At 42.1% G+C, this 24066-nt stretch overlaps 1 protein-coding gene across 7 annotated transcripts in view; it reads right to left on the bottom strand.

Annotated features, from left to right (window-relative positions):
- The window catches only part of ABCG2 (ATP binding cassette subfamily G member 2 (Junior blood group)), a 224180-nt gene that overhangs the window by 39858 nt on the left and 160256 nt on the right, over window positions 1–24066 (bottom strand). For 6 of the 7 annotated variants that reach the window (XR_003940662.1, XM_030190666.1, XM_030190665.1 and 3 more), the window contains 5 exons: window positions 22681–22838; window positions 19703–19854; window positions 14919–15023; window positions 10989–11236; window positions 5974–6056 (listed from right to left, as the gene is read on the bottom strand). Coding sequence is in view for 6 of the 7 variants with exons in the window: in XM_030190666.1 (XP_030046526.1) it covers window positions 5974–6056; window positions 10989–11236; window positions 14919–15023; window positions 19703–19854; window positions 22681–22838 (746 nt within the window). In the remaining variant the exon portion in view is untranslated. The remainder of the gene's footprint in view (window positions 1–5973; window positions 6057–10988; window positions 11237–14918; window positions 15024–19702; window positions 19855–22680; window positions 22839–24066) is intronic. The other variant, XM_030190667.1, reaches the window with a different exon arrangement.

Below are 24066 nucleotides of genomic sequence, written 5' to 3' on the forward strand. Positions count from 1 at the left end.
TAACCAGGTATCAACACACCTAACATTTAGGCACAATCACTTCTACCAGCCATAAAGCCATGCAAGCACCTATGTGTGGCAGCAACCCATGTAACTTCTAGTATTCTGTAAGCTACATGCATAAATGGGAGCCCCTCCTACATCTCACCCATGCTCTGTCCCTTTGTACACCACCTTGCAAATATCCTCTATGAAAGTTAAGTGGGTATTTGCAGAATAGCACTTAGGTCATAACACAAAATGGAGACAGGTCTTGCATTCTCCCAAGACCCTGATGCAGGAGATCCTCCACAACTGAAAACATCAATGAAGCTCCTACACCAAGCATATTAGACCTCCATACCACGGTCTCATTAGCTAATTCAGCACCACCAGTACTGCCAGTCTGTTGTGATTTACTGTCCTTTGAATGGACCTTCCTAATAAGGGCCATCGGGTGGCCAGGGCTGTACCAATGCGTCAATCCCCTCCAACTGGCTCTCTCTTCTGCAACTGAAGAACTCACAATGGCTGCCGTCACCATGAAATCCACTTCGGGTGTCTCCATTGCTGCATGAGGTGTCCTGTAGCTCCATTCCCCCGGGATTGAGCAGATTTCCGCTTATAAAGTACTACTACTACTACTTAACATTTCTAGAGCGCTACAAGGGTTACGCAGCGCTGTACAGATTAAGAAAAAGGACAGTCCCTGCTCCAAGGAGCTTACAATCTAATGGGTGAAATGTCAAGTAGGGGCAGACCAGATTTCCTGAATAGAGGTATGGTGGTTAGGTGCCGAAGGCGACATTGAAGAGGTGGGCTTTTAGCAAGGCTTTGAAGATGGGCAGGGAGGGGGCCTGGCGTATGGGCTCAGGGAGTTTGTTCCAGGCATGGGGTGAGGCGAGGCAGAAAGGGCGGAGCCTGGAGTTGGCGGTGGTGGAGAAGGGTACCGACAGGAGGGATTTATCTTGAGAGCGGAGGTTACGGGTAGGAATGTAAGGGGAGATGAGGGTAGAGAGGTAGGGAGGGGCTGTAGATCGAGTACATTTGTACGTTAAAAGGAGAAGCTTAAACTGTATGCGGTACCTGATCGGAAGCCAGTGAAGTGACTTGAGGAGAGGGGTGATATGAGTGTACCGGTTCAGGCGGAAGATAAGACGTGCAGCAGAGTTTTGAACGGACTGAAGGGGGGATAGATGGCAAAGTGGGAGGCCAGTGAGGAGTAGGTTGCAGTAGTCAAGGCGAGAGGTAATGAGAGAATGTATGAGAATTTGGGTGGTGTGCTAAGACAGGAAGGGGCGAATTTTGCTGATGTTATAGAGGAAGAAGCGACAGGTCTTGGCTATCTGCTGGATATGCGCAGAGAAAGAGAGGGAGGAGTCAAAGATGACCCCGAGGTTGCGGGCAGATGAGACGGGGACAATGGGGGTGTTATCGACAAAGATAGAGAGTGGAGGGAGAGGACAAGTGGGTTTGGGAGGGAAGACAATAAGCTCGGTCTTGGCCATGTTCAGTTTCAAGTGGCGGTTGGACATCCAGGTCGCAATGTCGGCTAAGCAGGCCGATACTTTAGCCTGGGTTTCTGCAGTGATGTCTGGTGTGGAGAGATAAAGCTGGGTGTCATCAGCATAAAGATGATATTGGAACCCATGGGAGGAGATTAGGGAACCCAGGGAGGAGGTGTATATTGAGAAAAGAAGGGGTCCAAGGACAGATCCCTGAGGAACTCCAACAGCGAGTGGGATGGGGGTGGAGGAAGAACCCTGAGAATGTACTCTGAAGGTATGGTGGGAGAGATAAGAGGAGAACCAGGAGAGGACAGAGCCCTGGAACCCGAGTGAGGACAGTGTGGCGAGAAGTAAGTTATGATTGACAGTGTCAAAAGTGGCGGATAGGTCGAGGAGGATAAGGATGGAGTAGTGACCTTTGGATTTGGCAAGGAACAGGTCATTGCAGACTTTTGAAAGTGCCGTTTCCATTGAGTGTAGGGGGCGAAATCCGGATTGGAGTGGATCGAGAATGGCGTGAGAGGAGAGGAAATCAAGGCAACGGCTGTGAACGGCGCGTTCAAGTATCTTAGAGAGGAAGGGTAGGAGGGAAATGGGGCGGTAGTTGGAGGGACAGGTAGGGTCAAGTGAGGAGTGGTGTGACTACAGCATGCTTGAAGGTGTCAGGGACAGTTGCAGTGGAGAGAGAGAGGTTGAGGATATGACAAATGGGGGGGGGGGGGGGTCACAGTAAGAGTGATGGTGTTAAGTAAGTTGGTGGGGATGGGGTCTGAGGAACAGGTGGTGCATTTCGAAGAGGAGAGAAGCTAGGCGGTTTCCTCTTCGGTGATAACGGGAAAAGAGGAGAAGGAGGCCTGGGTTGGTTGGTTGAGGGAGTGTGTTATAGGATGAGGAGGAGGAGGAGATGGTTTGGTGGGGAATTTGAGGTTGATTTTCTGCACCTTGTCGCGAAAGTAGTCCGCCAGTGATTGAGGAGAGAGTGGGGGGGGGGGGGGGGGTGGGAGCGGAGGGCATTTTGAGGAGGGAGTTAAGGGTGGCGAAGAGACGACGGGGGTTAGAACTAAGGGAGTTAGTCAATTGGGCGTAATAGTCCTGTTTGGCGAGAAATAGGGAGGACTGGAAGGAGGATAACATGAATTTATAATGAATGAAATCGGTGTGGGTGCGAGATTTTCTCCAGTTCATGCCCCTCCCCATGCAGCACCCATGTGAATGCCTGGATATCTTCTACTCCTCAAAATTCAATTTACTTATTTGCTCCATTTGTATCCCACATTTTCCCACCTATTTGCAGGCTCAATGTGGCTTACATAGCACCGGAGAGGTGTTCGCCAACTCCGGTATGAACAAATACAAAGTGATGTTGTGGTAGGATAAGGTTCATGTGGAACAGACACATTAGGGAATCGTAGAGCGGAAGAGTTATGTTATGTCCATTACGTGCTTTGGTTTCGTTGTGTTGCAGAGTTCAGGCATTTAAGTTGGATCGGTAGGGTATGCCTTTTTGAACAGGTTAGTTTTTAGTGATTTCCAGAAGTTTAGGTGGTCGTACGTTGTTTTCACGGCTTTTGGTAATGCATTCCACAGTTGTGTGCTTATGTAGGAAAAACTGGATGCATAAGTTGATTTGTATTTGAGTCCTTTGCAGCTTGGGTAGTGGAGATTTAGATATGTTCATGTTGATCCGGATGTGTTTCTGGTTGATAGGTCTATGAGGTCTGTCATGTATCCCGGGGCTTCGCCGTAGATGGTTTTATGAACCAGGGTGCAGATTTTGAAAGCAATACGTTCTCTGATTGGGAGCCAGTGCAAATTAGGAAATAGTGATGCTCATTTTCAAAGCACATAGACTTACAAAGTTACACAGTAACCTATGTAACTTTGTAAGTTTATGTGCTTTGAAAATGAGCCTCAAAATCAAACATATTGTAATTCTTTACATTCAACCTAGATAATTTAAACCAATACTAAATTGCAAATCTAGGTAAAAATATTTTTCTCATAGGTTGTTTAAAATATTTTGTTGTTTTATTATTTTCTGCTCCTGTCACATGAGCTGCTGTTATGTCCAACAGATGGCATCCTGCCTAGGACATGAGCATTGCTGCTTCCTGCACTATCGGGCTCCTTCTGCCACCCTAGTGATTTACCTAGGTCACTGCAGTCGCGTTTCCAACAGTACCAAAACTGCTTTGTTCTGAACTATTGACTGGAAGGCCTGTGGCACTAAACGAGTCACTGTCATGTCTAAGCGGTCGATCGATTACGCTGCTTCCTCCGCTTACCACTAGCCCTGCGCCACCTGTCCACAGCAATGAGCCCCCATCCCCCAACCCTTGAGCCTAGCATTTGTAGTCAGCACCATCTTCTCTGGAGTCTCCAGACTAACACCTTTGCTCAAGCTGGAGGACTGAAGCTACCACACAGACTCCTCCTTGCTTCCACCAGGCAAGGTAGATATGTGTTCAGCTCCTGCAATGAGCACCTAGAGAATGGCACGGGGACCCGCGATAACAGCAGGGGCAGGGACAGAGTCCGAGGGAACGGGGGCTGGGACAAGGACAGATCCCGCAGGGACTGGGGACAGGGACGAACTTTGTCCCCATGTCATTCTCTACTTTGAAGCTTGTTAACAAACTGAACCGTTATTTATGTTTGAGTGATGCAGACAATATTTTGATTTTTTTTGGAAAAGCAAGAGTGCTGGCCACAACAGGAGAGCTGGACTGAATCCTGAGATTGTTGATGATTTATTGATCCACAGATTAAAAAATCATAACAGTGCTTTATAGGGCATATAGAACAGGCCTGAACATTTTAACAGGGTGGATTAGGATTTCTTGGGATACTATAAGTCAGTATTTTGTTGGGGCTGGAAGGGTAGAGGAGGGTGGTGGTGGGGTTATTATAACCAAAATCTGCAAATGGGTAGACACCCCTGATGGTGTGGATAACATAGTAAGTGACTGCAGATAAAGACCTGAATTGTCCATCCAGTCTGCCCAACTGCCACACTCATTATCAATTCATGATTAAATCAACAATGAATATGATGTAAAATATATGATAAGTGAAGCTAGAGTAATGGTCTGGAACTTGGCAGCCAAGATTTAATGCTAAAAATGCAGGGTCATGCATTTGGGCTGCAAAAACCAGAGGGAATGGTACAGTTTAGGGGGTGAAGAACTTTTGTGCATGAAAGAGGAGCTGGACTTAAGTGTGATTGTATGTGATGATCCAACAAGCCTGCGACTTACGAGCACCCGCTTCAATCTGAGAAGAAACCACAAAGGCCGACGCAGACACTGACTTGGAAGAAACAGAAAGTGGCTGAAATTCTTTGGTGGTACAGAACTTACAGACTCCGGCTGCCATGAGACCTCTTCTCTGGCACACTATACAGCGCCAGAGCCTTTCCACCATGGCGTGAGTTTTTGGGTTTTTTTTTTTTACACACGGAAAACTTCTCTAAAGGGAAGGAAAGACAGCTGCTAATCACCCGATCCTACCGAAGAAAGGGCCTTATCCAAGATTAGCTTAGCCCAAAGCAGAGCTGACTGCTCATTCGCGCTTTTTTTTTTTGTAAGAAGAAAGCAACGTTGCTGTCTCTCCAAGTCCTCTGAACACCCTTCCCATGAAGGGGCCGACCTTCTCTGGCAAGGCGGCTGTTGTCTACACTAATAACCAAATAGGAGGAGGTCGTGGGGGTAGGGATCTGGCCACCTGAGTGTGACACCCCTCAGGCTTTTCGAGCACCCCCACAGGCCTCAGCCTCCATGCTAACAGTAACACAGGTGCACAGAAGAAAGGATAAAACACTAAAGATATAAACTCCGATTGCTTTCTTTCTTTCTTTCTTTTTTAATTCAGGAAAAAGAGATTAGACAGAAAGAGAAAAAAAAAAAGGTAAGAGACTAAAAGGGCTCACCACTTCCACCTGCTAGAGACTGAGAATACTGAATCTATCTCTAGCTAGCCAGGGCTCTTATTGGCTCTCATGAGAGTCAGAGTTATCAGTCTCCACCTGCTGGAAAGCGTGCACAACCCATCAGTCATCTTTTGGGCTGGTCTGGAGGGATGCTAAGGAAGTTTAGGTTTAACACACTTGCGCAGTCCTTAACTTTTCTTAAATCTGTTTTCTACACCACTAGGAGTGCCTACCCTGTTAATTGGACTGTGCAAGGAGGTTTCCTGCATTTTCAAGATATGAAGGACCTCACAATAACACTACGGGGAAAAACTACTTAAGAATAAAAATATAAAAATATTTCAGGATGGGCTACCGAGGAATCTGCATATAATAGTATATCTATTACAAACAACAAAGTTTTCCCTTTGGAAGCTCTGAAATAATACAATCACCATAAAGGTTTTGCCACCTTAACAGGGCAGTTCCCCTACAGCTTGGAAAACAGTTTAACTACAAGTAAACCAAAGTGCAATAAATTTGACTTTGTCTTTTAATTATGATCTTTTATTCACTAACCTGTTCTGAATGCCACTGCTATCATTTTTAACTCCATAGAAAATGGCCCCCACGATCAGTGCCAGAATAACCGTAACTCCTACCTAAAGACAACAGCAGAAGAACCTAGAGGTTAGTAAAGGGTAAAATGTTTTAATTTTCAATGGTTAAACATACATCACTAAGAGCCTGCGTTGTAAGAGTAATCCAGTACTTCCCAAACTTCTGGAGTTATGGGGCCATTTTACAAAAGGGGGGTAGGAATACTGCACCGGAAAACAGTACTACCATCGGGTGCGCTCAGGTGCCCGACGGTAGTTTTGTTTTTAGCAAGTGCAATTTCCTGTGCCAGAAAATAAAGTATCTTCTAGTGCAGGGGAGGGGGGGATGCCTGGCAGTAATCGAGCAGCGTATGGCCACTGCCACGCATTGCCCAATTACCACATGAGTGACGCGTGAGCCCTTACCACCATCTAAATAGGTGACGATAAGGGCTCAGGCAGTAAATGGCTGCACACTAAATTTTTTTTAATGCAATTTAAAGTAAATTTACAAGATTCCTCTTGATACAGAAATACAGAGAATATAAAATAATTGGCAACAATCAACTTAGAACTAGAAATAATTCACTCTTAGACCACAAATTGGGAAAGGGAGGGAAAAGAGCAGACAAAAAATATAGGAGTTATCTAAGGAAAATAGAAAAAATAAGAAAGGCTTAACAGGCACACCCTCGCATCCTAAACAAATGCAAACTAGATTATACAACTTTCCTTAGATCTAGGAAAAAATTGTTTAAGCAGAAAAATAAAAAAAAAATCATACTTTGATAGTCCAAATCTGACTCTACATTTGCATGGAAAAGCCAATAAAAAGGTAGCTCCTAGATCTTTCCCTTCTTGCCTCATTGCAAGAAAAGCTTTTCTGTGCTCCTGCATTACTTTTGCTACATCAGGATTCATCCATAGTTTTTTCCCCAAAGAATAAACCCTGCGAATGCCTAAAATACTGTTTCATAATTGAGGTTACATCTGGCTCAAAAACCAAAGACACTAATAAAGTAGCTCTCTCTGATGATTCATTAATGGATTCTTCAAGAAAAACTGAAATGTTATTTAAATCCAAGGGTTCTGCGGAGACTTGATCCAATCCCATTTCTCCCTAGAGGTTTTTACATACAACTTGGCAAGTAGAAAATCTTATTAGCAGGGGGTAAACCATCAGAAGAAATTTTCAAAATATCAAAGGGAGTAGTGGTTGGAGATTTCGGAAAATACAAAGATCGTCTCCTGAGGGTTGTAGTTTGAGCAGAACAGAGGCAGAGTTGTATTCAAGTTATTTTATAAAATACTCGACTACACATACACGGGGTAATTATACAAAGTGGACACTTACATTTACAAACTGATTACATGTGAAAATGACTAGAATACTGGCGTATACACGCATGTGTGTGCACACACACTCATTAATACTAAAAAATCTGCCTAAGCACTAATCTGTAAATACACATTCATCTCACATATGGGCCGATGATCAGAAGCAAACATGGATGCTAGAGGCCAATAGCGCCATACTAGCGGCATACTGTGCTGCTTCGGCTCGGAAAGCGAATAGAATGTTGGGTATTATTAGGAAAGGTATGGAAAACAGGTGTGAGGATGTTATAATGCCGTTATATCGCTCCATGGTGCGACCGCACCTTCAGTATTGTGTTCAATTCTGGTCGCCGCATCTCAAGAAAGATATAGTAGAATTGGAAAAGGTGCAGCGAAGGGCGACTAAAATGATAGCGGGGATGGGACGACTTCCCTATGAAGAAAGACTAAGGAGGCTAGGGCTTTTCAACTTGGAGAAGAGATGGCTGAGGGGAGACATGATAGAGGTATATAAAATAATGAGTGGAGTGGAACAGGTGGATGTGAAGCGTCTGTTCACGCTTTCCAAAAATATGAGGACTAGGGGGCATGTGATGAAACTATAGTGTAGTAAATTTAAAACAAATCGGAGAAAGTTTTCTTCACCCAACGCGTAATTAAACTCTGGAATTCGTTGCCGGAGAACGTGGTGAAGGCGGTTAGCTTGGCAGAGTTTAAAAAGGGGGTTAGACGGTTTCCTAAAGGACAAGTCCATAAACCGCTACTAAATGGACTTGGGAAAAATCCACAATTCCAGGAATAACATGTATAGAATGTTTGTACGTTTGGGAAGCTTGCCAGGTGCCCTTGGCCTGGATTGACCGCTGTCGTGGACAGGATGCTGGGCTCGACGGACCCTTGGTCTTTTCCCAGTGTGGCATTACTTACTTATGTACTTATGTGTTTGTGCCCGCCTGATGATCAGAGCTAGTGAGCGAGTGTAATAACGTGCTTGCCAGTTGACCACTAATTGCATGCAAGCAAGGATATCCAGCATTCATCCCTCGTGATTAGCGAGCAGCACGCCAAACAAGGGAGCTGCTACTGCTGCATTAGGAGCTGGCATTAGGGTTTGCTAGCGAGGGTGGAATGAGGAAGACCCACTAAAAAGGTTTGACAGGTCCGGGATTTTCTCCTGGACCTGTCAAACCTAAGCCTGCCCCCCACCCCACCAAAACACAAGATCTGGAGGTCCATTGGGTAGCCATGGGGCCTTCCTCCTATGCTCAAGCTCAGGGTTCTTCTTCATCCTCCTCTCCCCAGCTAAGCTCTGGTGGTAAGTGGAAGAGATACAGCAAATGGGTGAAATCTTGTATATATACAGGTTGAAGGGAGGGGGAGAGATGCTGCAGAGGAGAAATGTTGGACATCGGGGTGAAAGGAGAGATGGTGCATGGGGAGATAGGGAGAAATATTGGACATGATATGTGGCAAGGGGTGGAGTAGAGACCTGTGTGGCCGGGGGGGGGGGGGGGGGGGGGGGGGGGGGGGGGGGGGGGGGGGGGGGGGGGGGGGGGGGGGGGGGGGCAGAAAAAATTGCTCAAACACTAAAGGTGCTGTGCACAAAAAAATGTTGGGAACCACTGCCATAATGTGAGACCATTCACGTCATTAAATTTCATATATTCTCTAATCGTATAGCCTATATATTGTTATACATCTTTCTGCCTCGATAGTGATTCATTTAGCTTCCAGAATGTTCTAGCATTCCTATTTTCTTCCATCTGAAAATCCATCCATATAGGAGCATGATCTGACCAGGTGATTGGTTAAATAGGGCTAGTAAACGCTTTAGGAAGCCAATAGGAATTGCCAAACAGCATATCTATACACGAGTGGGAGCCATGAACAGAAGAATAAAAAGTAATCTTTCGCGCTCGGATGGATCGCTTGCCACAAGTCTGTAAAATTAAAGTATTTGATTATCCTGCACAAGGCTTTCTTGATCCCTTTGGTATGTGAAGGTCTAAATGGTGAAGCATCAGCCAGAGGGTTAAGCATAAGGTTGAAATCCCCACCCATGAGTATGTGTCCTCCAGTATGTTTTTGGATGAATTGTAATAAATGTCCTAAAAATAATACAGAATGACCTAAGGATAGCAAGAGAGAGAGATGTGATCATAGGGATTCTATAAACAAGTCAGGTGCAGCTTTTACTGTAAACAATCTTTTTTAGCCAACATACTGCAGTATACAAACAATATACCTTATCAGCTCAGTCATCTTAAGTATAACAAAAAACCTCTCCCCCCCCCCCCCCCCCCAAACTAACCCTGTACAAATCCAATCTCCCTCCCCACAATCCCCATCTTATAGTACACATTCCTAACCTATCAATAAGCCAACATGAAGGGGAGAAGCAGAGCCTCAATGGGACAGATGCAGCTTTTAACGGAAAAATGCCAGTGCCAGACAAGATGCCACGCCTGTGGGGCAGCACTTTACAAAACCAGAACACTGTACCAGTGACTTCATAGTAAGAATTCTGAAAGGTAACTTTAAAACAATACAGGAACGTAAGACCTTTGAAGTCAGAATGATGAAATATTTTGACACCCACCAGACAAGACTTAAAGATCTGGGTTTTCTAGCCCATTATAAACCATAAAGTTGTAATGCTCTGTTTGTCTCCATGCATATCTACCCGTCTCTCACCCATCCACCCCCATCCTGTTAGACTGTCACTGAAATGCTTTGATGTTTCACTTATATATACTGTCATCTACCAACATTTGCTTATTTCCGATCTGATGAAGGGCAACCTTCGAAAGCTAATCAAGAAATGCATTAAGTTACGGCCAATAAAAAAGGTATCATATTTTTTTTCCATGTTTTATTTTGTTTTATTTCTATTGATTACCTTTAAAAGTGGACTAACACGGCTACCACACCTCTCTACTAACGGAAAAATGGAATTCAGTACACGGTTAGAAGATGAATATTTCAATACAAAAGATTTCATCATGGAGAATGAAGGGGGAGAGAATGATGACCAATATCTATCAGTTTTGATACCATTGAGGTTGTGTGTCTGTTCGGTCATGAATATCATAGGGTCTCCTTTAAACATTATAACATTATCTCTAGCGTCTATCATTTTCTGCTTAAAATATGTACCTAATTGGGTAGCAGATGGAGCAGATTCGTTGGCGGTAGTAACAGCCTGGGTATCTATTTGAAAATATGTTTGGTATTGAAATGATCAGTTGATATTAGATTTCCATAGTAGTTTATTTTAGTCTTTTTTTTTATTGTGCATTTATAGTCTTAGAGCTGATTTCCAGTGTAATTTATGTTCTTTATAATTTAAAAATTATGCATCAGTTTTGGATGAAAGCGATCTACAATGGGCTAAACAATGATAAACAGGGTTAGATTTACTAAAGTGTGCTACCATGTTTGTGTGTTAATGATTTTAATGTGTATTATTAGTAAATAGGCCCCAGTGCATAAAATGAGACCTGTATAAGTAATGTGTACTAATGTGGGTTACCCATTGCAGGCAACACAGTAATGTTTTCTACTTAATCTAGCCATATGCCAGTGCAAATGAAATTTTTTAGGAGCGCAAGTCTAGGAATATAGTTGCTCACCGGCTGAAGAGACCTGTCCATTTACCTGAGCGATGGAGGCCTGTGGATTGCCCAGCAGGTTCTTGAACGTGCGCCTTGAGACCCACTTGAGCTGATGAAAGAACGAGGTGCTGTACGTGATCTGCCTGAAAAATACTTCGTTCGTCTCTTTCTTCCCTGAAGACAACTTTACCAGTTCTGCCTTGGTGTCCTGGTAATAGGTCGTGTTGCAGTACTGCTCCGCCAGTCTCTCCACTACAGTCTTGTTACCACAGTCTTGCTCTTCTATATTATCTTAAGGTAAAAAGGAACACAACAACTAATAAGAGCACAACATTCATAATTAACACACTAAAGTATTCAGCCTACCAGCTAGAGCTACTAACACGTGCTACCATTAATACACATTATTTTACCACATGTCCCTGTGAAGGAGTAGGCAGTACAGGGCCAGGTTCCCATAGGATCACTCCCTCACTGAGATTAAGAATGAGCCTCCTTAGGGTAGGTGGAGTTATATCTGCTGAATCAGAGGAGCGGGGTTCTCTGATCTATTCTACCTCAGGCGGAGAGGTGGTTAAATGCCCTGAGGTAGAACAGATCAGAGAGGCCCAGAGGCATCCAGGGGAATAGCGAGAGAGGCCCGAGTCAAGAAGCCTCAAAGGAGCAATCCTGAGTGTAGACCTAGAGTTTCCCTGGGGTGGGAAACTAAGGAGTCAAGTCAGCTTCCAGGAGTTGATTATAGGTGGACAGAAGACTGCCAAGGTAGGAAAGACTCTTGTCAAATATTCCTAAGTATATGAATTTGGGATGAATCCAGAAAAGAAATGAGATGGCATTAGTCGTCACAGTGTTTGGGCCTGGCTAAGAGCCAGCCCCATGAACAGAGAGACAATGAGACAGAGACTCTACTTAAAAGAGCTAAGCTTGTGAAGTAACAAAGCTGATTACACCATTTTTGGAGTACATGAGGTATTTTTGACTTTTACCTGCAACCTGTGTGTGTATGCCACATTTTCATGAGGCCCAGCAGCCAGCCAGGAGATTTGGCTGGCTGGTGCTGGGTTCCCTTCCCTCTCACTGATCCGCCCTCTGACGTCATCACCAGAGCGAGCCAATGGGAAGTGTGTTACAAACCCAGGCATCCAGACGGAGGTGCAAATTATTATATAGGATAAACATCTAGATTTATTTCAATCACGGCAGCTAGCATTTAAAATTAGCACTGACCACCCTGGCTGAATATTAAGTCAATAAAGTTTTTTAAAGCTTGTCTCTCTGGAAGTCATGACTCTTTAAAGAAAAAGAATGCACTTTAGATAACAGCAACTGAAAAGGAAATATGTGGAGATCAATTTTCAAATACTAGAATCACCATAGATTCATAATATGTAAGACATCCATTTAAAGATACAGGTTTTTTTCAGCATTATTTCCCAAACTGTTGGCTGGGACCCCAAATAGAATCATATCAGTGGATAGGGGGTCACAGAAACAGGGCTGCTTCCCCTCCCCTCTGGACCTCTACTGTGAGCTACACACAGTAGTGGGAGTCAGCGTGGGGTCTGTGAATCAGTGAAAGATCCCTCCCCTCCAGTGTAGGCTTCCTGTTAGACTGGAAATGCATGGACAGTACTGGGGTCGGTAAGCGTAAGCTGAAACACAGGGTCCTGTGCCAACTGCTGATACAGTTGCCACCAGTGCTATTGCTGCCATCACTAAGTGAGGCGAGGAGTGGATTAGGGAGAAAAGGGAAGTGGAAGTCTTGTTATTTTGTTTTCATCACCACATGGGGTCACATGACTTTTCAAGTGCTGAAATGTTGCCATACAGGATAAAGGTTTGGGAAGGATGGCTTTAAACAGATTTTTGTATCCACGTGAGGTTATGGGGCTCCTTTTCAAAAAAAAAAAAAAAAAAAAAAAAAAAAGTTATAAGGTGGCAGGAGGATACTTTTCTCTCAAAAACGTCCAAGTTGCAATTTTCGACACCCCGGTTTTAGACATTTTGCTCCACAGTTCGTCCAAATTTCAAGGGGCCGTGTTTTGAGTGGGACCTGGGTAGGACATGAGCAGTACCAAAAGATCAACTTTTTCTGCAATAACGGAACAAAATGAAAATGTCTAGGGCCAAAATTAAGACATTTTTGGCTAGACCTGTTTCAATCACAACTAAATGACCAAAAGGTACCCTAAATGACCAAATGACCACAGGAGGTTTTAAAGCATAACACCGCCTTACTCCCCCCCCCCCCCCCCCCCCCCCCAGTGGTCACTGTCCCCCTAACAGCCCCTTAAGATGTGACAGTAATAGTACATACCAGGCTCTATAACAACTTTAGATATGATGGCCATTCCTATTAAGAACAGAAAGCAGGTACCTGGAGTGGTCAGTGCAGTGAACTTGTGGTGGAACATGTAAGCCCTCCAAAAATTACTAAATACCTACTGTACCTACATACAGGTGACACATGCAAGCTTGAGAACTATTGTAGTGGTGTACAGTAAGGCACAGTTGGTATTTTTCTGCTCCAGGAGGGTTCACCATACAATATAAGGGGGTTATGATGAGATGTGTACCTGGGACCTTTTATGTGAAGCCCACTGCAGTGCCCTCTAGACTGCCCCACTGCTCTTCTAAGAATGATGTCAACCAGACATCACAATGGCAGGTTTTTGGGCATTTTTGTCTTGGACGTTTTATTTCCCAAAATGGTCACAAAAGAAAAAAAAAAACCTACACTGTCTAGGAAAAAGGTGATTTTTGTACTAAAAAGATAGCCATTTTCGAACCTGAAAAAGTCTCTGTTCATCACTCGATTTTTGGACGTTTCTAGCAAAATGGTCAAAATCAGACAATGTTTTATGGAAACTGCCCCTCTATATTTCCTAGTTACTTGTCAATACTGAAACTTTTAACTCACACATTCAACAGATGAATATCACTGCTGAACGCATTAAGTTTTTTGCCTGCCCTTGCTCCACCCCAGACTATTTGCTATTCTTTTGCAAGTAAAACAGCCAAAATTAAAAGGTAGATCTACCCTGGATTAAAAACAAAAAAAATAAAAAAGCACTTGAGCAGTCACTGATGCTTCTGATCATACAGCTTTTCAGTCTCAACCAAATACAGACCAGCTTGACGCCCAGTGGAAGCGCTCCACAATATCAGGCGAGAGAGCAGGCAGTTAAATCAATTTTTATATTACCTTGGGTTTAATTTTTAGATACGACTTCTGCTTGCTTAGATGGCAGGGGGGCTAGAAGTCTGCAGAAAGCAGTCCCAATCATCTCTCAACAGAAAACCTACACATGGAATTTAGGGTGCTAGTCTGCCAGACTGTCCCATGGTTTCAACACAATCACCACCGAAAGACAAATCTCCCTACATTCAGCCTGTGGCTATCAGCGTTTTTGACAGCACTGACTGTCGCAGGCTCAATTAGGCCCAAATGTTCAGTGTCACCACCTATCTGGGTACCAGCACAGCATATCCAGGTGTCTGTCAATATTCAGCGCCATTCCCGATCAGCTAACTGGGCATATTTATGACTACATTATATGCAATTTCACATGCCTGGTTAGCTGTTTGGGCACCGTCAGTGAATAACTGCGATGCTTGGATAACTTCTGAGTCTGCCCACAAGCCTGATTAATGCCACCCTTGACTCCACCCCCAAGCCTAACTGATTAATGCCACAGCAGACTACCTGAATATTCAGCAGAATTATGCAGTATTTGCTGCTAAATTTCCAGGTTTTGGCCAGTCAAAATGATTTAACTGGACAGCAGCCTCTCCTGACAGCTAAATTGTTTTGAATACTGACCTTAAGTTGTCTTTATTCATATTAATATTACCCACTGGATTGCTTGTTGAGTTTGCCCAGCCTAGGGCCACAGACACTAGCATCTAACAGGACTGGGCTCACGATAAACAAGTACGGAAAGCACAGGAAAAGCTCTAGCTGTCATCATACCTGGATCAACTTCGTCAATTTTCTGCAGTGCTACAGCACTTGAGTCTCCATTGATGATATCCAAGAAGAAGTCAGCAGGATTGTTGTGTTCCTCACAGATGTAGCCTGGAAAGAAATAATGCACAAGATATTCCAATGAGCCTACTTCAAAAAATACATCCTAAACCAGGGGTCCTCAAACCCAGCCTGATTCTCAGGATTTCCACAATGAATATGAATGAGATCTATCTGTAAGCAATGGAAGAAGTGAATGCAAACAAATCTCATACATATTCAATGTAAAATTCCTGAAAACCTGGCTGAGTTGTGGATCTCGTGGACTGGGTTTCAGGACCCCTATCCTAACCAATGCTGTTAACCCTAGGACACTGTAGGGTCTATTTTAAAAACTGTTACTAAAGACTGAAGTTTAAGGCAAACCGCAACACAGAACTTACGTGCTCACTATGAGGTCTATACTGCAGTATGGTCAAAAGTAGTTGGCATGCATATTAAGGCTAGAAAATCCCCCCCTTTTCTGCACAACTTTCCCAAATAACCAGCTACGAATTTTCCCACTCAGGATACAAGTGACTAAAAATATCCAAACTGAAGCATAACCTCTCTGGCACACATCTTTATTAATAAGTAGTAAAAAAAGGCCCGTTTCTGGAGCCAATGAAACGGGCGCTAGCAAGGCTTTCCTGTGGCTCCCCCCCCCCCCCCCACCCACCCCACCCGTCGTCGATGTGGGTGAATTGCTCCGCCTCCGCCCTCAACGTCATAACGTTTGACGCGAGGGCGGGGCCCAGAGACTGTGATTTTCGAGGCTTCAGAGATGTCAGCAGCCAATAGAACGTTGAGGGTGAGTTTTATATATATAGAATTTAGGAACACATTATAGAAAAGCATTAGAGCTCAGCCCAGTACCAGACAACAATGGGTGTGTTCCTAAATCACATCTCCAGTCTCAGGAGTCTCCTGTGGGGGAAAGCTCTATTGGACCACAATCACTAATCATAATATGAGCCCAGGGAATCAGTGACAAAAACTGACAAAAGGCCCAAGTCATATTTGGCACTTTATATTTCTCCCTTGATTTCCTGGGATGTTATTTTTATTTATGATTGCCATGCTCAAGAGTGAATGTACCAGGTTAGAAGCTGGGCTTAAGAGTCCAGCTACTTATTGTGATTAATGGCCATCTCTATTGCAAACCATGTGTGCTTTCAGCTGATTACTTGTGACTAGCAAAGTACGAGTAGATCCATGTCAGAAGAAGGAATGGTAAGAAGTCACAGCTGCCTTCACAAAATCTGAATGAGTGTCACAAAGATTAGCTGAAAACTCATCAAAACTACACTGAAATTCACCAAGCTTTTTTTTTGCTGGATACACTATTTTCAAGTGTCACCGATACAGAAATTATGTCTTAACTGATAATTTTCTCTCTTTTAGTCCTACCAGACCAGTCCAGAACCTGTGGGTTATATCCATTGACCAGTGGATGGAAACAGAAAAACAAAGTAGTCCTAAGTGATTTGCCCCTTAAGATCACTATATAGCCTTACAATGCTCAGTATTTCAAATGACCAGGCAATGGTGCTCACGTTCACACCTCCAGTCAAATGTTGTGTTCATCTGTTACCTTTATGAAGAAGGTACTTTTGTATTCTACAGACACACAGGTCTCTAGCTAGGTCAAAAGCTACCTGAAAATCCACTGAGATAAGTTTGAGGCATTGTAAAATAGAAGCACTTTGTACTGAAAAATAAAAAAACAGAAGAACAATTCAGAATGGAAGCATGTTCATTAGTACTAAACTAGAGAAGGTTTCTGGCCTAGTATGGTAGGACTAAAGGGAAGAAAATTATCAGGTAAGACAATTTCTCCTTCTTTAGCGTCCATACCAGACCAGTCCACAAACTGTGGGATGTAGCAGGCAGTTCCCAATTAGGGTAGGACTCCAAATCCTTGGCTGAACAAAGCCCAATCCAAGGGATAGGAAGGATAGAAACATTACAGGAAACCAATCTAACTTGCAAATGCAATACATCCAGGGCTGAGACTGGAGAAAAAAAATGGAAAGAATCATTTCAACCCGTCTCTGAAATGAAGATTGGTAGAAGAGAAACAAATATTAGATAGACAGAATCTACAGAATTACACACATTGAGAAAAGAACAACAACTACACTGGGAAGGCGTATATGAGGTACTTACTAAAGTAAGGATGCAGAATTAGAATAAAAGATTTTAACTGATTCCCCGGGAAAGTTCAAGGTTCAAGTTTTACTTGATATACTGCATAATTATACTTAAAATCATAGAGCCTGATATTCAAAGCTATTTAAATGGCCAGGAGAGGCCCGTTTAAATCGCATGTCTGGGGCTAAGCAGCAATATTCAGCAGCACTTAACAGGACGGTGCCACTGAACATCGCCTCCACCTAGCCAGTTAGTAGTGATATTCAGCCCTCTAACCAGCTAGGAACCCGCATAAAGTTAAAGCAGAAAAAAAGGCTACCCTAATAGGAAAATATCCCACTCCTTCCACTAATCGGTATTGAAGCCTGAAACAAACACTGAAGAGTTTTAAGCTCTTCTATAGTTCTACAGTGAGAAAACAACCTTCCATTGAATTATTTAAGCTGATTCTAGGGGAAAAGAAGAAAACAGTAGTGGATGTGGGGGGGGGAGGAGGGGAGAGAGAATTCTAACTCCTCCAAGTATCATCCCTGCACCAGATCTTTATGTTCTTGTTGTTCTGAGGAGGGATATTTGGCTGTATCTTTGGCCTTTCTGCTTTGCTAATCGATATACTAGGAGCTACACGGTTCATCTGTCCCATCCGCTGGAGACAGAAATACTGAGCATTGTATGGCTTCACGGTGCCCTTATGAGGTGAATCACACAGAACTACTTTATTTCGTCGTCTCCATCTGCTGGTCAATGGATATATCCCACAGGTTCTGGACTAGTCTGGTATAGATACCAAGGAAAGATTTTTCATTAAAAACTTAAGCAATGTGAGCTGGGACAGCTATGAAAATCAGACAAAAACATTACACATGTAAATGTTCACAATTCTAGAACACATAAAAATGTACTAATATTCTGCCTAAGAACTATTCTGTAAATATACACCCATCTCACACAGCACACTCAAAAACATTCATTCACTCAAATGTAAACTCACTCATGACTAGTCACATCCAAGTTACAACACTGCCACAGTTATAGAACTCCCATTGCTTTCTAGTGAAAGGCTTTTTACACCCATAGTCTAATGTTTACACTTTAAGAAAACAAAGAAAGGCTAGCTGCAAAAAACCCTTTGCATTCACTCCAAACATTTAACACTGCAATCCTCAGGACCTCAGTATGGTATGTGTAGAACTTTTGAAGACGAAATGCCAATACGGCCATATTTTGGCCTCTGTTTCCATCAGGATTACACTGAAATTTGAAGACCAAGCAAATTTTATTTATTAGGATTTACTTACCGTCTTTTTGAAAAAATTCACTCAAGGCGGTGTACAGTAAGAATAAATCAAACATAAGCAATAGAAAATTACAGCAGTAAAAATATTAAAATAATAATACAAAGTATGGCACAGCACACTACTTACAATGTCAACAGTACGTAATAGAACATTTTAATAGACAGCGTAGGTATAAGCAAAGAAGGAGCATATAGATAGATAAGACAGTAAGAGTTAGAAAATAAGGTGACTAATGTAAAGTAATTTGCACATAAAGTCAGATAGATGATAAAATATACCACTCTGAAAAGGAAAATCTCACAATGAAACACCATTCAGCAAGGCACAGATTTTTAATAAAGCTGCAAGACAAAGTTATACATAAATGAAGCCTGTCTTTCAATAAACAAATTTCAAGGTGCACAATGATTTTACTTATGCTAAGTCCCATTTTGCAGTGTAAATGCTTTGCCCTGCAACTCCCTTCTGAATGGTGCTTTATTGAAGGGTTCTGTCTTCAAATTTCACAGCACAAAACACAATCACATCAGTATTTTGTCTTCAATAAAGTTCTATACACATCATACTGTCATCCTGCAGTTTGCTGTGCCCAGCTATTGTCCTTTCTATACGTGATTTTTGTTGGCATTTGCCTCTTCATGTAAGATTCTACACGTTAAGAATATAAGAGATTACAAAGGAGTTTTGTCTAATTCCATCTTTCAACAGCGACTATGATTTTAACACTGTAGAACAGTGCTTCTCAACCCAGTCCTCGGGACATTCGGGGCACACCCACAGCCAGTCGGGCTTTCATGATATCCACAACGAATATGCATGAGAGAGATTTGCTTGCACTGCCTCCTCAGTATTCAAATCTCTCTCATGCATATTCATTGTGGACATCCTGAAAACCCAACTGGCTAGGTGTGCCCCAAGGACTAGGTTGAGAAGCACCACTGAAGAATTTACATTCTAATAGTTTTGCCAAAAAGACACAACAAATGAATGACTTGTTTGGAAAGCAGAGCCTTGAATGTTTAAAAGTCTGTTATCATACGTGAGTCAGTTGCAATCACAACACACATAAATCAGAGTTCTTGCTTTCTTTACTTTTCCTCTAGCGAGGTCACACAATGTAGCCCATACTGTGAAAACGTCTAGCCAGTTTCTTATTTATTTATGCACGAGCCCCAAATTGGCATCGTAACTCGGCCCAACTTCCTCTCCTTATTCACAAATGCTCAATGTTGTTTTAAACAATATGCCATGAGTTTTGCATACTTCAAAGTAGTTTCTAATTTAGGAATGACACCGCACCAAGAGACCTGAAGTAGGGCAAGGTGTCCTGAGCAGCGCCGTGATACACCATTCGTCCCCCAGCCAGTAGTGTCAGGCCATCGAAGAGACGGAAGATGGAATAGCGAGGCTGGTGGATGGAGAGAATGATTGTTTTTCCTTGTCTGCACATCCTAAATGTGGAGAGAGAAAAAAAGGCAATACATGCAAATAATCTATGTTGCGTTATTCATTTTATTTACATGTAGGTTTCATTTCTGCTGTGAATGGGACAAGGACATTGTGCTAAAAATTCTTCTCTCTGGATTTTACAAAGCACCTTCAAAGCCTTCTTGCTCTCCATTTCCTCTGTACACTAGCATTGAGAAGATTGGGATCAAGCAGTTCACCTTGGTGCTCATTTTCAAAGTACATACACATACAAAATTATTTTAACCTATGTAACTTTGTAAGTCTGTGTGCTTTGAAAATGAGCTTCTTTTCCTAATACACAATCCATAGTCTACTGGTAGCAGGTTGTATCAGACTGGCATATATGTAGCATAACAAATTAATTTACCCAAGCCAGTTACATATGAAAATTCTAATTTTGGATTGGAAGCTTGCATATTGCATGTTAGTACTACAAATATTCAAACAAACAGGAAGAGAAGCTCTACATTTTACTTGACCAAATGGATGAAATTGTTTATCTGCAGGAGTCTGGGAAAGGGGATTTATAATCTGAAATTAGCAGTTTAATTTTTTGAAAATAAAGGTCAGCATTAAGTCTGCTTTATATTTAACTCTCCTATAGATAAGTTCATTGATTTGTCCAAATTATACCACATAATGTAGAAAACTGGTTATAAGATTGTCAATGAGATTGAAAGAAAGGCAGAACAAATTTTATCCTCTAATATATATTCAAGCATCAATTGGTCCATGTGGAAGAAGTGGCTTTTGTCTCTCTTCCCTATTGAGCCTTTTAGTAAACATCTGTTCAGAATGTTATCTGTCTACTGAAAGTTGTCTCATGGGCTGAGCACCCCCCCCCCCCACCCCCATTCCCCCCCCCCCCCCACGTATAATGAAGTATGTATGCCAGACAGCCACCAAATAGAATATTTATTTGGCTGTATGTTGTTTATGCTGGGATGCATAACCTTGCACTCAGCCCCCAATGCAGATGTTCATGAAACACAGGCCTGTGTTGAGTGTTTTTCTAAGTACTGAAACCACCATCTTCCTGGGTTCCCAGGCTGGATATGCTGACTAAGCTTGACATTATTAGTCTTTTCAGAGTTTCAGAACAGAGAAGTATTGCTTTGTTACATCAACTGAATATGGAACAGGATACTGCCTAGCTAGTGGTTTTAATATGAATTAGCTTTCCTTTCCAGGAGTTCACCTGGGCTGTGAGAGAGGAATGGAGGTTTATGCTCTGAGCCCTTGTTTCATGGTCATCTTCCAAGGACAATTGATGTAGAATGATATACAAAATATGAGACATTTATTTATTTATTATTAGGATTTATTTACTGCCTTTTTGAAGGAATTCACTCAAGGCGGTGTACAGTAAGAATAGATCAAACATGAGCAATAGCCAATTACAGCAGTAAAAATATTCAAGTAACAGTACAAAATATGGCATAGTATACTACTTTCTTATTCTATTTCCCAGTTGCTACTTGAGTATTGCTATCCCAACAGGTCTGAATTACTTTTATCCAATTGGACCTCAATGCTTCCAAGCTTGACTGGTCTCCAAGAGATCACCCTTTGCTCAATGTTTAAATGAGCAGCCACACTATTATTGGAGCTAATCTTATCATTGGTCCATTTTCAAAAGGACCCAGGTGCTCACCGGTTCATGTTAAAAAAAAAAAAAAAAAACCTAGGAGGAAAAACCATTAACCACGTGCCCTACGTCCATAAATATATCCTACTATTGAGAGAACAATACTCAACAAATTAATAGAAATCTGTCACCCGTTGACTTTTCTTATTTTGTTAATATTTTCACTGACTTTCTTATTTGTACCCACATCAGTCAGTTAGGCTAGGAGTGGATAAACATGTCCTGCTGCAGTATGTGCAGCCCGAGTCACTCCTTGCGTGTGTGAGTGAGACTATTGAGTTAGTTACTTCTACCATTAAAGGCCTGGTTGAAGAGCCAAGCTTTCACCTGCTTCCTGAAGTAGAGCTAGTCTTGTGTTAAGCGGAACATTTCAGACATTATGGGCTAATGATTAAAAGATTGGAGCAGAGTTCAGTCCTAGTGACTCATACTTGGCACTTTTAGGAGAATCTCACCGCATTTTCTAGAACATCATTACATATGACTTTTATACACACATACATACACAATTTATTAAAATGCAACTATCATCTTTCTTTTGTATCTTTCAAAATCTATAATATTTATATCTTATGGTAGAAATATGTACCTAAACCTTGCAACACTGCAGGATTGCCATACAATTCTATAAGGGGGTCTTTTACTAAGCCATGGTAGCGTTTTTAGATCACGGTAGAAATCAGCTGGCTGTAAAAGCAGAGACACCCATATGCCGAAGGCAGTCTTAGTGTATATCACCAGCTGATTTCTACCACGAGCTAAAAACGCTACCGTGACTTAGTAAAAGACCCCCTTAAAATATTACAGGTACTTAAACAACACGAGAGGGTCAATGATATGCATTCTTTCTTCTTAAGTCAGAGGTTCCACATGGAATTCTTGGCATTATCAAATGCTTCTCGATTCATTGTCATATGCCATAATTTGTTGGGCAGTCTGTCCCTTGAAATCGCAGTGCATATGCATCCTTCCTTTTCCACAACACAGCACTCTATAGTTCCCACATATGAAACCTGATTTCATTTCAAAGCTCTGTGGGCAGCTGACAACTAACTTTGCTATGACCTGATCTCTATAATCCTAAAAAGTTTTTTCCTTACAAACTGATTCTGTAATTCTGAAATAACTGAAATACATGGGCTTGTGCCACTGGAATTACCTCTTCAGGAGCAGGAGTACTGCATTGGCAGTGCTAGCATCCAACCCAGTGGTGGGCTCATCCAAGAATAAGACTGCAGGGTCAGTGATGAGTTCCATCCCTATGTTGATCCTTTTCCTTTCCCCTCCAGACACCCCACGAATGAGCTGAGTCCCAACCTAATATAAAATAATCAGTTATGTGGTTTAAAAAATATGCATTTTATACCTCAGAAAATGTCATATTAAATTAATGTTTTCGTTTTGTTTTGTTTGGGGGGGGGGGGGCTTAACTGTAGTGACTTGTATCATCAAAGACCCATTTTAAAGGAATAATCTTAAAAATGGAGACAGCCATGTCATGTCATTTTGTTTCATCTGCTACCTTAATTCTTCAGACTCCTCCATAGTTCCTCTCTATCTCACCTACTTTGGGCAAACTGGCAAATTCAGTTTGCAGTGAGGTATGAGGACACTGGTATATTTTATTTGACAAAATATCTTCTACTGTAGATCAGGAATCTATGTATGTTCATCTATTGCTCTAACAATAAACTTAATTGGATTTAGAATCAATCAATCAGAATGCTCCAAAAAGTAATAAGAAAACAAACCAAAAAGTTCAGATTAACATAAGTCTTTACATCATTTGTCACAGCAAACCCAAACCAGTTCTGGTTCCAAAAGCTGCTTTAACAGGGTCCACAGAAATTTAAACAGAACCCATCTGAGTCCAATCATTGTAGTTGAGCTGAGGGTGAAGATTCAAGCTAGTTCTATTACATAAAGTGAACTGAAGGTCTAAATATGCTGAATATTGAGTTGCTGAAAGAACTGATAAAGTTATTCAAACATACAATTTAAGGGAAGCTTATAAGAAAATGTCAACATGTCTGAATATCCTTTGGATAAACAATCCTGAAAGAGCCCAGCATCTAATATTTTCATTCAAAATATTAGTGAAATAGTTTTCTATATTGTCTATAATGGACCTCAGTGGTGACTCGTTTCATAACAGCCAGAGTATCTCTTAGCTCGATTTGCCTCTTCACCAGTCGAAATTTTTCATCCAGTTCATTATTTTGACTTTATTTAAATTTCTATTATATATATTTCCTGAAGCTTGAAACAAAAGGACCTAACTTTAGTTGTAGTTATAAACACCGGGACCACTGGCCGACATACGGCATGTTTCGCTAATGCTGCATCAGGGTTGGGTCTGGGATTTAGATTCAATCAATTGGATTTAGATTCAATCAATCAGAATGCTCCAAAAACTAATGAGAAAACAGGAGTCATTATACGATGGCGTTCAACATGTGGACCGGACCTTGTCTGAGCTTTTTAGGGATGGCAATAGGTAGGGGAAGAAGTCAAGCTATGTCAAAAGAGAAACTTGATAATGATT

The sequence above is a fragment of the Microcaecilia unicolor genome, chromosome 2, assembly GCF_901765095.1.
Source record: "Microcaecilia unicolor chromosome 2, aMicUni1.1, whole genome shotgun sequence".
Classification (NCBI taxonomy): Eukaryota; Metazoa; Chordata; class Amphibia; order Gymnophiona; family Siphonopidae; genus Microcaecilia; species Microcaecilia unicolor.